Here is an 18,060-nt window from a genome sequence, read left to right as displayed (position 1 = left end):
TTATGTGAAGAACTGTTATATAGTTCAAACATAGGAATAACAAATATTTATGTCTCTAAGATAAATAACTTAATGTGAAAGACTTTTGATCTGAAGTTGACCATAGGGTGAAATTACATATAAAATGACAAAAGCATAAAAATCCACAAAAGTTAATTACGTTTGTTCAAAGATCTATTGATATAAAATGTGACTGACCTATTCAAGATGTACATAAATGTATAAATAGCATGTGTTTGCTCCAAATGGGATTGAAAAACTAATTGTATGACAGTTTATACGTTATTCGCTCTTAATCCATACCTATTAGCTTTTAGTCTAAACCTACCGTGACTCGTACTGTGTTCCAGTCTTTCACTCATATAAGGCCTGGTAGACCATGCGTATACAAAAAAAACAACTTGTGCATGTATGTTTTTGGGCTTACGTTAAAATATATATTTTTAAACAAACCACGCGGCGTAAAACTCTAAATTATAAACTTGCAAATGATAAATAGTAACTAATGCACCTTGGCAGTTAAAGGAGACTCATGATGCAATAAAACTTATGTTGACAATTAGACATCCGTGTACTAAAAACAAAATTCTAACATTACCAGGTAGATAAAATACTTAACCTAGTAGTATATGCGTTTGTATGTTGTAAAACATGTCTTACAATTTCAAAATGATGTTATGAAAATTTTTGAGAAGTAATATTAATTCAGGTAGAAATATATGACGGAAAATCAAACTGTTATGTGATAAGAGATTTTCGTCGTACTATCACTAACTAAATCATGTTTAAAGACAATATAATACTCTTGGAACACAGTACTGTGAGTGAAGATTTTGTCATATTTATATAGCCTGGACAAAAACAGTCATTTCCGATTGATTGTGCATAAAAGAACGATTGTTAAATTGTCAAAGGACAAGGTACGATTAAGGCCGTTTTTGGACCCCTCTTCAAATAAATTTATATTTATATAATTGATTGTCTTAGTATAGAAAAAATATGATTTAATTGTATTCCGGTTGCCTAGCAACGATTTTATTATTAATGAAAATTATCACATATTGCTTAATCAGTACAAATTTAAATATTTGCAAAAACGTTTGATTGTCCAAGAAGAACTTGAAGTCACAAATGAAAGCAACTTCCGAAGCAAGGTTGTCGGCTCTCCGGACATTCCCGAAGTCCTGCGTTTAACACCCTTGCCTTCAGCCGTACTCACCGTGTGCAAGATCTTGCAGAGATTAAGCATCCGCAGCGCATGCATACATTTTTTCGTTAATTGCATAAACATGTATTTAAAACATGTTTTTGTATTAATTTTAACGGTTCATTTTTTAACCTACGCCAATTTGTAGCCGATTGGTCATTCTGTTGAAAGTGCGTACATACGAACTACTTTGTTTACGTTTTCCAAGTTGGCGACCGCCAGCGTACAAACCATGCAGGTATAATTTTTACTTATATTAATGAAATAACTGTTTTAAAATCATTTTAAATGACATAATTCAATTGCAAAGATGTTAGGTCTGATCGCCGGTGGACTATATAAAAAAAAATCCGTTTCTTGAAAGCAGAAATACCAGAAGTTTAAAAAAAGGGGGAGGGTTACTTAAAAAAAAAGTATTATACTTTATTCTAGCTGCGGTACCATACTGTGGCATTCATAACTTTATTCTCATGGTCAGAAATTGTGTTTGCTGGATATTAAAAAACGGTACCCTATCAACCTGAGGTCCCCCCCCCCCCCCCCACACACACACTCAAAGCAAAAAAACAACAACACTGCATTAGTTAGCATGATCAAGGATTTTTATAGTACAAATCCTTGGCATGATTAGGAATCATATGAGAAAGCCAAAAAGGTTGCCTATAAAATTATGGTGTCATTATTCATTTGCGTCATGGAAAGAAAAAATCTACTTCACAGGTTTTCAACCTTTCACATAAACCTGGTAATATAGATATAGGAAGATGTGGTGTGAGTGCCAATGAGACAACTCTCCATCCAAATAACAATTTAAAAATTAAACCATTATAGGTTAAAGTACGGCCTTCAACACGGAGCCTTGGCTCACACCGAACAACAAGCTATAAAGGGCCCATATGTTTTTTTAGGATTTTTAAACCATTAACATTAAGCTGGAGTATATACACTAAAAAATGTGTTTTGATGGGAACATAGATATAGAAAGATATTAGGCTGTAAATACTAATTTTTTCTTCACTAATTATTTTTTTACAGTCACATATAAACCCCAAAATCAGGTTAAGAAAAAAAGTTTTAATTCTAGAAACTTTTGGCTCCTCAGAGATTAGTATAGTGCTGATTCTGATGATAGGTAATTTTTTTTTTAGGTTTATTGTTACTGATTATCATGACATGAGGTGCAAGGACTTGACAGGAGATCTGAGAAGTTAGCAGTTTAATTTCTATGTTAATTTCAATACATGTAGTATTATATTTTTTGGTAAGTAATCTTATATATAAGATAATTACAATTTTATATGACTGTAAATGAGAAATCAGCTAATTTTGAAATTTTGTCAAAATAATCAATAGTTAGTGAGTGTGTTCCTTATTCTAAATAATTTATGAAAATAAACTGTTTTTACAGGACTTGCTGATCTGACTCTTTCATTCATAATATATTCAATTTTGGCCAAAAATGGCAAACTATAGCATATTTATTGTTTCTATAGCAACTCACCAAAATATTCATCATATTGAATTTGTAAATTAGTTTAATATACTGTTAATGCACTGTTTCATGTAAGGTTTTCATCATCATGTAAATATTGAATTTTGTCACTGATCAAGTGTATTCTTCACATATTTATTTGTGATTTTCCTTTTCTTGATTTGAATTGATGAGAATTGGAGATTTGATTCACTGTAAACATACATGTATAAAAAATATCTCTGCATATCTCTGATGATAAATTTTGGGTGTCTTTAATACATAGAAAATGCTTTTATATACACATTTCTTTTATCAAAAAGTTAATTATTTTAGAGGAGAAAAAAATAATTGGGTTAAAGAAAAATTATTTAAGGCTACATTTGTCAAAATTAAATGGTGTTTTTCTATGCATTCTACAAACTAGTTTTCTTTAAACGAAGCTCTAAAATACCTTGTGAAATTTAAAATACATTCTGTAGAAGTTGCAAAGGGAGATAAGATAAATATGTAATAGCTTCAAAGATATATGCAAAAAATATATGTTATATTTTACTAGGTTCTGGTTTGATCATATACAATACAATACAATATTATCATATGTATTTTTATTTAATTGTTTATGTATCATTTTAAAGTGTTTTTTTTTCTTCTTATTTTTTTGAAGAACTATTTTGATCATTCATAAAGTCAAAAAGAAAATACCAAACTTTGATTTAAAATTATATGCAATGCAGTACATGTATAATAAATTTATTAATTAATGATTTTTTTTCTTCTAGAATGGACATATTATAAGGAACTGTAACAAAGAGAAGCTGACTTGAAAGAAACATACTTTGTATGTTGTGTGCTGATAGAGAATGACAGAGTCACAGACTATTATAAATGTTGCAATTCAAACAATTATCATAGACACAGGAAATAAACATATATAACTTTTACTGTTCTTTTTAAAGTCAATCTATGGGTAAGGGTCCTTAGTCAAAAACTAGTAAATTTTGATGTAAGCCATTACAGACATCCATATGACCTTTAACAATGAGAAATAGTTACACACCATATACTCTGCTATTATTAAAAGGCCTAAAATGAAAAAGTATGAAACAATATATATATTCCTGAAAGTTTTGCCAAATCCTGCTAAATTAATTCACTTTTACTACCAACTGATAACTTAAAACATTCATTACCATTCAGTGATAGCAAGCACTTTTTTTTTTTACATTTTAATATTTTATGATATATTTAAATGAGTAGTTATTATTGCAAACTCCATTAGAAATTTGAATTGTGATCAGTTTTGGAACAAGGGAAAGGGGGATGTGAAAAAAATTGTGTGGGGGGTGGGGGTGTGTTCAATGTTTCTCATTTCAGATTTCATAAATAAAAAGAAAATTTCTTCAAAATTTTTTTTGAGAGGATTTATATTCTACAGCATAGTGAATTGCTCAAAGGCAAAAAAAAATTTCATTAGACCACATTCAATCTGTGTTAGAAACCTATGATGTGTCAACTATTTAATCACAATCCAAATTTAGAGCTGAATCCAGCTTGAATGTTGTGTCCATACTTGCCCCAACCGTTCAGGGTTCAACCTCTGTGGTCGTATAAAGCTGCGCCCTGCGGAGCATCTGGTTGGTAATTATCTTGAATATTGTTATAGATAGAGATTAACTGTTAACAGCAATAATGTTCAGCAAATTAAAATATACAAAAATGTCAACATGACCTAAATGGTCAGTTGACCCCTTAAGAAGTTATTACCCATTATAGTCAATTTTTTGTAATCTTTTACAAAACTCTTCTCCTCTGAAACTACTGATATACAAAAAAAGAAGATGTGGTATGATTGCCAATGAGACAACTCTCCACAAGAGACCAAAATGACAGAAATTAACAATAAGAGGTAACCGTACAGCCTTCAACAATGAGACAAATTGAACCAAACTTTTCACAATCATCAAAAGGGTATCTATCTGCCAAGAACTTTTTAGACCAATCAGTCAACTTGTTGTTGGGTTGATTCCTCTGTCAGATTATCTACATCTACAAATAAGTCAACATGACCAAAATGATCAATTGACCCCTTAAGAAGTTTTTGCTCTTCATAGTAAATTTTTAACAATTTTCTCTTCTGGGCCAAATAAAGGCAACAGTTGTATACCGCTGTTCGAAACTTGCAAATCGATTGAGAAAAAAGAAACAAATCCTGGTTACAAACTAAAACTGAGGGAAAAGCATCAAATATGAGAGAACACATAACAGAAACACAACACACATTATGTATGTATGTATGTGCCTGTCTCAAGTCAGGAGCCTGTAATTCAGTGGTTGTCATTTGTTTTTGTGTTACCTATTTGTTTTTCGTTCATTTTTTTACATAAATGAGGCCTTTAGTTTTCTCGTTTGAATTGTTTAACATTGTCTTATCGGGGCCTTTTATAGTTGACCATGCGGTATGGGCTTTGCTCATTATTGAAGGGGGTACGGTGACCTATAGTTGTTAATTTATGTGTCATTTTGGTCTTTTGTGGATAGTTGTCTCATTGGCAATCATACCACATCTTCTTTTTTATATACACATTGTTACATACACAGAATTAAAGATGGAGATAATTGTAAGCAGCAAGAATGTTCAGTAACGTAAGATCTACAAACACATCACCAGCAAGAGTGTTCAGTAATGTAAGATCTACAAACACATCACCAAAACACAATGTTTGTCATGAATCTGTGTCCTTCTTAAATATGCACATAGAGCAAGATGAGCGACATCGGCTCTTTAGAGTCCCTAATTAAGATGCTATAAGCAGCTGGCTAACTATATTTGGATAGTTTTACATTTGTCATTTCAGTGCTTTAATAGCTAATTATGCGGTATGGATTTTGGTGATTGTTGAAGGCTGTACTGTGACAAATAGCTGTTACTTTCTGTGTCATTTGGTCTCTTGTAGAGTTGTCAAATTGGCAATCACACATCATACTAGTAAGCAATATTGCTGTAAGATATGGACAATCATCTTTGCCATATGTACATGTATCACTTAATTGTAAATTGTCCACTGACAAATTTTAAGTAATGCATGTATGCAGCTTGTCTATACATTCACCATATGTTGACACTTATTTCACGATAATGGAACACCGTATCGGTGGTCACTTGGTAGCATGTTTGTTAAGGGATCGTGTGTTCAAATACTGTCTAGGTCAAACCAAAGACTGTAAAATAGGTGTTTGAGGCTTCTCAAAGACAACTAAGCACGTAGCATTAAGTACCCAAACTAGCACGTTGATAATTAGCCTCAGTATAAGTTACGAGTATAAATCAAGATTAATTATCATATCACATTATTATGTTCTCGTGTTGAATAAATAAGGCAGCAATTTGTTTTGGACCCTGAGAAAAAAAATGTTTGATTCACCCTCAGCTGCCACTATATATGTAATGCTAAAATTGAAAGAAAAAAATTGTTTTCGGTTTGTCGCTAAAAAATAGATTGTTCTTCGCCGAAAAGTTCAAATGGTTGCTGCCTAAGCACATACATTTGCGGTGGACCTAGTTGAACAACCATAATTATCATTAATTTATCTTAACAATGAACAAAACATATGGGACATGAACTGAGACAGATAATTTGAGATTCTTTGGTTGAACTAGTTTTGATTGATTGATAATAAGTGTTTAACGTCCAGCGATGAATATTACACATATATATCTATGTATAAATACGTTCCGTAACCACTGATACGCGTATGGTCATGACTGCATGTGTATATACTCATATGGTCGGGATAATTGACAAGTTTACAGTTAATACTTAAATCTGCATAAGGTATAAGTTTTTAACCATTCTAATTGTCATGTCATTAAAAAGATGGTATCAAAGGTCAATTTATTATATAATAATGATAAAAAGAGTAATTAAATAAAAATAAGCAGTTTCAAGATATTCTTGTATGACATTATTAAGATTGCATCTTTTAATATGTGGTTCTATAAGTACTATTTGTTTTGATTTGCTTATGTAGAGGGTTGTTAGAATAAGTAACTTTTAATCATGAATTTTTCAATTTCAAAATTCCACTTTTTTGAAAATGACCCGTATAGCTTTGAAATAAAAGTAAAATTGAGAATGTGAATTGGGAATGTGTCAAAGAGACAACAACCCAACCATGGAACAGACAACAGTAGAAGTTCACCATTAGGTCTTCAATGCTGCGAGAAATTCCCGGCGCACTAGTAGGCGTCCCGGCTCAGCTGGCCCCCATACAAATATGTATACTAGTTCAGTGAAAATGAACGCCATACTTAACGCCAAACTATACACAAGAAACTAAAATTAAAAATGATACAAGACTAACAAAGACCAGAAGCTCCTGACTTCGGACAGTTGCCGAAAAACTGGCCAAAGTACAAAGTTAACGATAACAATACGCACATTTTAAAATTCAGTTCAAGGGAAGTCCGGGTCTGATTTCAGAAGATGTAACATAGGAAAATAAACAAAATAACAGATTACTAGCAGTTAATAACTGACATGCCAACTTAAGACTTCAATTGAACTGATTGAAAGACAATACATATGTCTTAATCATATGAATATAAATAAAATGTTTAAATTGAATTTGCCTTGAAAGGAAAAGACAGTTGTCTGAATTTCTTTTCTGGCAAAATTTGATAATAAATTTCCAATATCTTAACCTGGGGAAAAAGCAATACAAGTTTGAATAAGTCTTATGGTAGATTTTTTTCAAGTCTATTCGTATGCACTTCCAGGTTCTACTTTATAAAGTAAACCTTTTCTTTTCGTTTTAATACTACTGTACATTTATCTCTACATTTAATAAAATGCAAACTTGAAGAAAACATATCGAAAAGTTAAACAAAGGTAACTGAAATTTGAATTACTCGAATCGTATATTTTCAGCGTTTATTCATTTCTATTTCCTTTTTGGGTCTTTGGTGTAAACCCCAAAAAAGTAGTTCCGACCACAAAGAGTAGTGTCCCTTTGAACGCTTGTAGATTACAATAGAAACTGACAGTTTCTATATCGTGACGTCACAATAAAATAGCAAGTCCGCATAAACGATCAGTGACGCAGAAAATACAAAATACCGGTGACGGCAAGGATTGATTGCCGAGTTTATGAGCTTCAGTCCTTGCTTGGAAGTTGAAATGAAAGGTCCCTTTGATTTCGTATACTATATGCTAAAAAACAACCTTAGAACAGAAATATAGCCTAGCAACGGTTAACAAATGGGTGCTTGCCCCCTCTGAAGTATGATATTAGCAGTTGTTTGAACATTTTTCTTTCCATATGGTGTTACATTCCAATATTCTTTATATACATCTTGTTTTTATTCTTAACAAATTCCGTATTGAGCATAGCAACACAAGTGTTGCTTAGCAACAACAAACCAGGTTTGAATTAAAGCCAACTACAAATTAATTAGTCATTGTATCGAACAATTTAAAATTTAATCCAATGCAGATTGTCTGTTTATGAACAATTTTTAGTTATAACGGATAAGTTACTTCAGTTGTAGGTCACTATACGCTTATCAACAACTTAGCTGCATAACAAGTGCATAGCCACCGTGCAATAATAGGTTCTTTATGTTTTTTGAAGTATGAACTTAGTTATTTTTGAAGAATAAACTTCCTCATATTACGGTGTTACCATTATTTTGGGGGCGAGTTATAATTATATATCGAGCAAAGAAAACCCACACGTTGCTTAGCCACAGCAAACATTTTATTTTTCAAATTGAAAACAAAGTCTACAAAACCTTTGTTTCAATGTGGATGTCTTTTCATGAAAATAAGAATATAAAGGATCTACTAATTATGGATAGGTTTGGACAGCTTTTAAAGATATTTAACAGTTAATGGAATGAAAGAGACATGACTTGTCCCACATACAGACATCGTGTGAAATAAAATATCTAAACCAGGCGATTTACGAATTAATATGATGAATGTGAATGTGTCCTCTGCATGGGTACAAAACCTATGGTGAATAAGACTTATCAAGGCAAGGGGTGGGGATATAAACCATTATATACAAGTATCCGTCCACGTCCACTTCTCTTTTTATCCATCTGATGATTTCCATTCTACTACTGAATAATGCTGTAAGAGTGTGGTATGCTGTACTATCTAGTCTTGTTAATTGATTGTAATAAATAAATAAGTAACAAGTAAAATTAGTCAACGATGAAAAAATATCGAAACATATATGAAAATAGCCTGTTATTAAATGTGACAATACCTGTAAAGCAAACACAACACACATGTGAGGAGCTGGCGTATCTTCAACTCCATATATAACAGTAGAATGGACATCTACGTCAAGATCATCCAAGTCAGCATCTAGCCTGTCATCCTCAAAGTTATGGTTCTCCATATTTCTTGCCTTGTAAATCCTGGGGATAGTTATTTAACTAGATATATATCATCATTTAATTACCAAGCCTTACACACAAAATAATATTTCCGGAGGATGAACAATTTACTTCGTTTCAGATTGTCTATTTAAAAATTTGTTAAATCTTAGTAAATTGACATTGTATTGATTGTTTTGTTTGTAAATATTTTCTGAATGTAGCCGATATTCTAGATAACGTTGTATATGTAGTCATTTTGTTCATCGTTGAATAATTCATTTTATATATATATATGTCGCGATCTAAAAAAAACCAAGTAGTTTTGTATAAATTCTCATAGATTTGTTTGATTTTTTGTTCTATATAATCTTCTTATTGAAAAGAAATACAGATCTTTTCAAGTGATTTCTTTCCATAAATGTCATATAGCTTTAATAATTATTTCAAACGCCCGCAAGCTGCATGCGTCTTAGTGTGATGTCTTTATATGGTTGTATGGAGTTACTTCTTTACAGAACGAAGTGCATTTATTTTAAAGCAGCGACTACGATGATACCAAGTTAACAAAAAAGTAAAATGTCAAACTTTTATCAACAAATCAAAAGAATCTAAAACTTTGATATATTCATGTATACGGATAACAAAAATGTACTCACACTGTATTGGAAATACGAAAACGAAGTTTTATTTGGATTCGACTCACATGCATATAGTTGTAAACACTCGAGAGCTTTATATACCGAACATAAATATATAACATAAAAGAGAAGAGATTTTAAAAGTACCTTTAATATATTAAAATATATAAATACAAAACAAGTATATTAAAATACATGCAAGATGCTATAAAAAGTTTAAAAAAACATATGAACATGCCTAAAGTGAAGCATGTATAAAATCTATGCACAACTAAATTTGAGCATAACTATGAATTCAAAAAAGCTAATTAAAAGCAAACTATGAATTCAGAAAAGCTAATTAAAGCACAACTAAAAACTCGTATGGTTGGGTTTTTTTTTTTTTGGCGTAAGCAGAATTCTACTTGTTTAATTGGTCAATATTTATTTATATTCAGAAATACAGTTTAAATTAATTATTTCGACCCAAAACACAAACACAAATCTGTTTCTCTTATTTATCATTTTCGATTGATGTATTTATATAAATATGTATCGTCACATTATATCATATAAAATGCCGGCTAATTCGTCCATACGGCAAATTCAAACTATAGTTGTTGAGTTAGTATTTAGATTTATATAGTTTGAAGTATATTCGAAATTGTATTTGGTTTACAGGTCAGTCAATATTGAGTATGTTTGGTATATCTTAAGTTCCGACTACTCCCCTTACAACTACCAAACTTGTACACTAGATACTCCCCGTACAACAAAACTTACATACTCTACTCCCTTTACAACAACCAAACCTACATACTCTACTCCCCTTACAACTACCAAACTTGTACACTAGATACTCCCCTTACAACTACTAAACCTACATACTCTACTCCCCTTTCAACTACCAAACTTGTACACTAGATACTCCCCGTACAACAAAACTTACATACTCTACTCCCTTTACAACAACCAAACCTACATACTCTACTCCCCTTACAACTACCAAACTTGTACACTAGATACTCCCCTTTCAACTACTAAACCTACATACTCTACTCCCCTTTCAACTACCAAACTTGTACACTAGATACTCCCCTTACAACTACTAAACCTACATACTCTACTCCCCTTTCAACTACCAAACTTGTACACTAGATACTCCCCGTACAACAAAACTTACATACTCTACTCCCTTTACAACAACCAAACCTACATACTCTACTCCCCTTACAACTACCAAACTTGTACACTAGATACTCCCGTTACAACTACTAAACCTACATACTCTACTCCCCTTTCAACTACCAAACTTGTACACTAGATACTACCCGTACAACAAAACTTACATACTCTACTCCCTTTACAACAACCAAACCTACATTCTCTATTGCCCGTACAACTACCAAACTTGTACACTAGATACTCCCCTTACAACTTCTAAACCTACATACTCTACTCCCCTTTCAACTACCAAACTTGTACACTAGATACTACCCGTACAACAAAACTTACATACTCTACTCCCTTTACAACAACCAAACCTACATTCTCTATTGCCCGTACAACTACCAAACTTACATACTCTACTCCCCGTACAACTACCAAACCTACATACTCTACTCCCCTTTCAACTACCAAACTTGTACACTAGATACTCCCCGTACAACAAAACTTACATACTCTACTCCCTTTACAACAACCAAACCTACATTCTCTATTGCCCGTACAACTACCAAACTTACATACTCTACTCCCCGTACAACTACCAAACCTACATACTCTACTCCCCTTTCAACTACCAAACTTGTACACTAGATACTCCCCGTACAACAAAACTTACATACTCTACTCCCTTTACAACAACCAAACCTACATTCTCTATTGCCCGTACAACTACCAAACTTACATACTCTACTCCCCGTACAACTACCAAACCTACATACTCTACTCCCCTTTCAACTACCAAACTTGTACACTAGATACTCCCCGTACAACAAAACTTACATACTCTACTCCCTTTACAACAACCAAACCTACATTCTCTATTGCCCGTACAACTACCAAACTTACATACTCTACTCCCCGTACAACTACCAAACCTACATACTCTACTCCCCTTACAACTACCAAATTACAAACTATACTTCCCTTACAACTACCAAATTTACATACTTTACTCCCCTTACAACTATCAAACCAATACATACTCTATTACCCTCACAACTACCAAACTTAAATACTCTACTCCCCTTACAACAACTAAACCTACATACTATACTCCCCTTACAACTACCAAACTTACATACTCTACTCCCCTTACAACTACCAAACCTATACATACTCTACTACCCTTACAACTTCCAAGCTTAAATACCCTACTCCCCTTACAACTACCAAACCTACATACTCTACTGCCCGTACAACTACCAAACCTACATACTATACTCCCCTTACAACTACTAAATCTACATACTCTACTCCCCTTACAACAACCAAACCTTCATACTCTACCCCCCTTACAACTACCAAACCTATACATACTCTACTACCCTTACAACAACCAAACATACATACTCTACTCCCCTTTCAACTACCAAACTTAAATACTCTACTCCCCTTACAACTACTAAACCTACATACTCTACTCCCCTTACAACTACTAAACCTACATATTCTTCTCCCCATTCAACTACCAAACCTACATACTCTACTAACCTTACAACTACCAAACTTAAATACTCTACTCCCCTTACAACTACCAAACGTACATTATCTACTGCCCTTACAACTACCAAACTTACATACTTTACTCCCCTTACAACTACTAAACCTACATACTCTACTCCCCTTACAACTACCAAACCTACATACTCTACTACCCTTACAACTACCAAACTTAAATACTCTACTCCCCTTACAACTACCAAACCTACATTATCTACTGCCCTTACAACTACCAAACTTACATACTTTACTCCCCTTACAACTACTAAACCTACATACTCTACTCCCCTTACAACTACCAAACCTACATACTCTACTACCCTTACAACTACCAAACTTAAATACTCTACTCCCCTTACAACTACCAAACCTACATTATCTACTGCCCTTACAACTACCAAACTTACATACTTTACTCCCCTTACAACTACCAAACCTACATACTCTACTACCCTCACAACTACCAAACCTACATACTCTACTCCCCTTACAACTACCAAACTTAAATACTCTACTACCCTTACAACTACCAAACCTACATACTCTACTACCCTTACAACTACCAAACTTAAATACTCAACTCCCCTTACAACTACCAAACTTTTTTAAAATACTCTACTCCCCTTACAACTACTACACCTACATACTCTACTACCCTTACAACTACCAAACTTAAATACTCTACTCCCCATTCAAATACCAAACCTACATACTCTACTACCCTTACAAATACCAAACTTAAATACTCTACTCCCCTTACAACTACCAAACCTACATACTCTACTACCCTTACAACTACCAAACTTAAATACTCTACTCCCCTTACAACTACCAAACCTACATACTCTTCTACCCTTACAACTTCCAAACCTACATACTCTACTACCCTTACAACTACTAAATCTACATACTCTACTACCCTTACAACTACCAAACTTAAATACTCTACTCCCCATTCAAATACCAAACCTACATACTCTACTACCCTTACAACTACCAAACTTACATACTTTACTCCCCTTACAACAACAAAATCTACATACTCTTCTACCCTTACAACTTCCAAACTTAAATACTCTACTCCCCTTACAACTACCAAACCTACATTATCTACTGCCCTTACAACTACCAAACTTACATACTTTACTCCCCTTACAACTACCAAACCTACATACTCTACTACCCTTACAAATACCAAAGCTACATACCCTACTCCCCTTACAACTACTACACCTACATACTCTACTACCTTTACAACAACCAAACTTAAATGCTCTAATCCCCTTACAACAACAAAATCTACATACCCTACTCCCCTTACAACTACTAAACCTACATACTCTACTCCCCTTACAACTACCAAACCTACATACTCTACTCCCCTTACAACTACCAAACCTACATGCTCTACTACCCTTACAACTACCAAACTTACATGCTCTACTACCCAGGTCCCTTACAACTACCAAACTTAAATACTCTACTACCCTTTTAACTACAATACTAACATTCTCTACTCCCCTTACAACTAACAAACCTTCATACTTTACTCCCCTTATAACTACCAAATTTACATACTCTACTCCCGTTACAACAACCAAACCTACATACTATACTACCCTTACAACTACCAAACCTACATACTATACTCCCCTTACAACTACCAAACCTACATACTCTACTCCCCTTACAACTACCAAACCTACATACTCTACTCCCCTTACAACTACCAAACTTACATACTCTACTACCCTTACAACTACCAAACTTACATGCTCTACTACCCTTACAACTACCAAACCTACATGCTCTACTACCCTTACAACTACCAAGCCTACATACTATACTCCCCTTACAACTACCAAACCTACATACTCTACTCCCCTTACAACTACCAAACCTACATACTATACTCCCCTTACAACTACCAAACCTACATACTCTACTCCCCTTACAACTACAAAACCTACATACTATACTCCCCTTACAACTACCAAACTTACATGCTCTACTACCCTTACAACTATCAAACCTATACATACTCTACTACCCTTACAACAACCAAACATACATACTCTACTACCCTTACAACTACCAAACCTACATACTATACTCCCCTTACAACTACCAAACCTACATACTATACTCCCCTTAAAACTACCAAACCTACATACTCTACTCCCCTTACAACTACCAAACCTTCATGCTCTACTACCCAGGTCCCTTACAACTACCAAACCTACATGCTCTATTACCCTTACAACTACCAAACCTACATACTATACTCCCCTTACAACTACCAAACCTACATACTATACTCCCCTTACAACTACCAAACCTACATGCTCTACTACCCTTACAACTACCAAACTTACATGCTCTACTACCCAGGTCCCTTACAACTACCAAACTTAAATACTCTACTACCCTTTTAACTACAATACTAACATTCTCTACTCCCCTTACAACTAACAAACCTTCATACTTTACTCCCCTTATAACTACCAAATTTACATACTCTACTCCCGTTACAACAACCAAACCTACATACTATACTACCCTTACAACTACTAAACCTACATACTATACTCCCCTTACAACTACCAAACCACATACTCTACTCCCCGTTCAACAACAAAAACTTATATACTCTAATCCCCTTACAACAACCGAATCTACATACTCTACTTCCCTTACAACTACCGAACTTACATACCCTACTCCGCTTACAACAACCAAACTTACATAATGTACTGCCCGTACAACTACCAAACTTACATACTCTACTCCATTTACAACAACAAAACTATTATACGCTTCTCCCAATACAACTACCAAACTTACATACTATAATCCCCGTACAACTACCAAACTTACATACTATAATCCCCGTACAAATACCAAACTTACATTATTTGCTCCCCTTACAACTACCAAACTTACATACCGGTTCTGTACTCCATGTGCAACAACAAAACTTACCGTCTAGAACTCCCCGACCAACAAATCTTATCTTGTATAATATGTACGTTGGACTGCAGACAGAAGGTCTTTTGTTATAGTATAAAAGTAGTATTATAAACACTAACCTCTTAACAGACAAAAACATCCTTATAGTTTCTATGATTTGTTTACTTCCCCCTTACCAATGCGTTAATCTTTTCACTCATACATGATAATCGTATATAATACCAGAAAAGTCAATGTTCTTTGTCAATTCTTCTCTCTTTCTCTTCAACTCGCTGCTCCTATTTTCTGAAACTGCAATTAGATGAGGTATACTTATACTATGACTTTCATATGCTTGTTATACCATAACTTATCATCCACATCTATTCGAATGACATGTTAATAGTTTAAAGTGTGCTGTCACATTTTTCACGGCTCTTTTGGTTGTTCAGCAGTACATAATTCGACCAACAGATACATTTTAACGACAGTAATTGCTAATAGTAATATAAAAAATGACCGGGTTAATGTGGCAATGTATCTGTCCATAAAACCGAGACGGATAAAAATAAAAACAATTTTACTGACCACATACACAAATTGTTTTACAACGAAAAATGTGACAGCACACTTTAAACTATGAGCAACACGATCGGTGCCACGCGTGGAGCAGGGTCTGTATACCTTTCCGGAGAGAGTGTCGATCACACATGGCGCTTTCCCCACCAAATACTAAATATTATATCAGATGCTCCGGAATGGTACTTCTGTTTCTACTTCTGCCAACGAATTGATTATACTGGCATGGGTTTGGTGCACATACCATCCCTCTACTAATTTTATTTTTAATCTTCTTCATCTTTGTCATCGAGGCTAGAAAGGCTTTGACTGACGGTGCTGATTCAACCCTAGGTCAAATAACGTTCAAATATCGTATGGTTCTTTGGAAGAATACGGTTTGCGATAATAACAGTATGTCGATGGTAACTGGAAGCATTTGTCATGCACATTTTTGACAGCTATTTTGGTGGAAGGAAGCGACCTCCCTTTGGCATGGAGACTTTGTTGTTTCTATGTTGTTTATAAGGGTTATTCTGGCTTCTTTCTTCTATGTTCTATGTGTGTCCTTTTAAGGTATTGGAACATCATACTACTAACGCTTCAGTGGTTATGATGTTTGTTGGATACATAACGAATTCCTCTTCTTTTGGGCCATCTCGAGTCTTTTAATTTCTGTATTACATTATAGATCCCATCCTGGAATTGAGTATTCCACAATTAGCCGTATTAGGATTTTGTAGGCATTCTCGTTTACTGAAGTTGCCCAATTGTTATAAATTTCTTTTTAGGAAACGAATTGTTCGATTTGCCTTGTTATTTATATAATTTATTTATACATTATAGATCATTCCCTCTGAGTTCTGATGTAAATGTGCAGTTTTGTGCATATTGCACTTCTGACTGATTCAAGAATATGACCATGTAAGCTCTATGAAGTTGCAAAGCCTTGAATCTTTGTCTGATGCCGTGTATTGTGAGGTAAGCTATTGTATCGACTGCACTGATTAATCGGATAGTAGATGTACCGAATGTAATCCCATCGGTATATCGTAATGTAAAACAGAAACAGTGAAGGCCCAAGTACTGAGGCTTGTATTACGCCAGACTCTATTGTAGAGTACATCAATCTGTGATGTGCTTTCTCCCTCCACAACTACTGCTTGCTTCGAATTATAGAACAGAACAGAACAGAACATATTTTATTTCCAATTAAGGGCCCACAAGGGGCATACAGAGCATACATGAATAAGGAAAAAGAATATTAATTTGATAGATACATAGATACAAACATTATTTTACATACAGTAACAATACAATTACTAACTCATATTCACTTTAATAAATTTACCAACAGCATTAAGGACCTGATTGTCTTCACAGTTTAATAAATAAATAAATTTATGCTGATTATCCAGTATAGAAAAATTTGGAATTCTTTGGCAAACAAGAAGTCAGAAGGCTTGCAATCCACTGATTGACTTTTCCTTCGATAGTGTCCCCGTTTATGTATTAGGTCTTCAATACGGAGCCTTGCCAAGTTGGTGCACACCGAACTGCAAGCTTTAAGGGTCCCAAAATTTTTACATGCGATCTAGTCCAAATAATTATGACGTCTAGGAAGGCGTCCCAGAAAAAAAATAAAAATAGCCTTGCCAAACGTCATAATTATTTGGACTACATGCGATCATGTAAATCTATTGATCATTTTAATTATGAATTTATCTAACAGGGGCGTATCCAGCCATTTTAAAAAAGGGTGGTCTCCATGATCTGTGCCAAGATTGACTATGATCATCAGACTCGGTTTTTGGTTTGCATTTATAAACCCCTGTGTATTATTATTTTGTTAGACTGACGAGGAAACAATGGAAAGTTTTCGTAATGTCGCGCACCGAATTCCTGTAAACACGTGATCACATTCTTAGCTGTTCTATAATAATTACCCACTTCCGTTAATATGTATAAAAGTTAAATTCAATTTTTGTTATTCTATATTATTTTATGTTGGTAGCTTAATTTAAAGTCAGAAATATTTTATGGTTTAATTTTTACTATGTCTTGTTAAATCAAATATCAAACTATCATTATAACTAAACGTTTTCCGTATTTATTATTTTGCCTCGGGAGGAATTTATAA

At 33.9% G+C, this 18,060-nt stretch overlaps 1 protein-coding gene and 1 long non-coding RNA gene across 2 annotated transcripts in view; one reads left to right on the top strand and one right to left on the bottom strand.

The window, feature by feature from the left end:
* LOC134716071 (solute carrier family 23 member 2-like) overlaps positions 1 to 15,537 on the bottom strand; it is a 31,309-nt gene extending 15,772 nt beyond the window's left edge. Inside the window, exons 1-2 of the mRNA XM_063578809.1 lie at positions 15,503 to 15,537; positions 8,955 to 9,108 (exon numbers count right to left, since the gene is read on the bottom strand). Coding sequence (XP_063434879.1) covers positions 8,955 to 9,108; positions 15,503 to 15,522 — 174 coding nt within the window. The 5' untranslated portion in view covers positions 15,523 to 15,537. The remainder of the gene's footprint in view (positions 1 to 8,954; positions 9,109 to 15,502) is intronic.
* On the top strand, positions 1,141 to 3,622 carry LOC134714224 (uncharacterized). Its single transcript, XR_010106514.1, has 3 exons — positions 1,141 to 1,445; positions 2,356 to 2,468; positions 3,461 to 3,622. It is a non-coding gene; the product is annotated as an uncharacterized LOC134714224 (long non-coding RNA).
* Positions 15,538 to 18,060: the final 2,523 nt, after the last annotated feature.

Source organism: Mytilus trossulus, chromosome 4 (assembly GCF_036588685.1).
Source record: "Mytilus trossulus isolate FHL-02 chromosome 4, PNRI_Mtr1.1.1.hap1, whole genome shotgun sequence".
Taxonomy (NCBI): domain Eukaryota; kingdom Metazoa; phylum Mollusca; class Bivalvia; order Mytilida; family Mytilidae; genus Mytilus; species Mytilus trossulus.
This window is presented reverse-complemented; position numbering and strand designations above follow the sequence as displayed.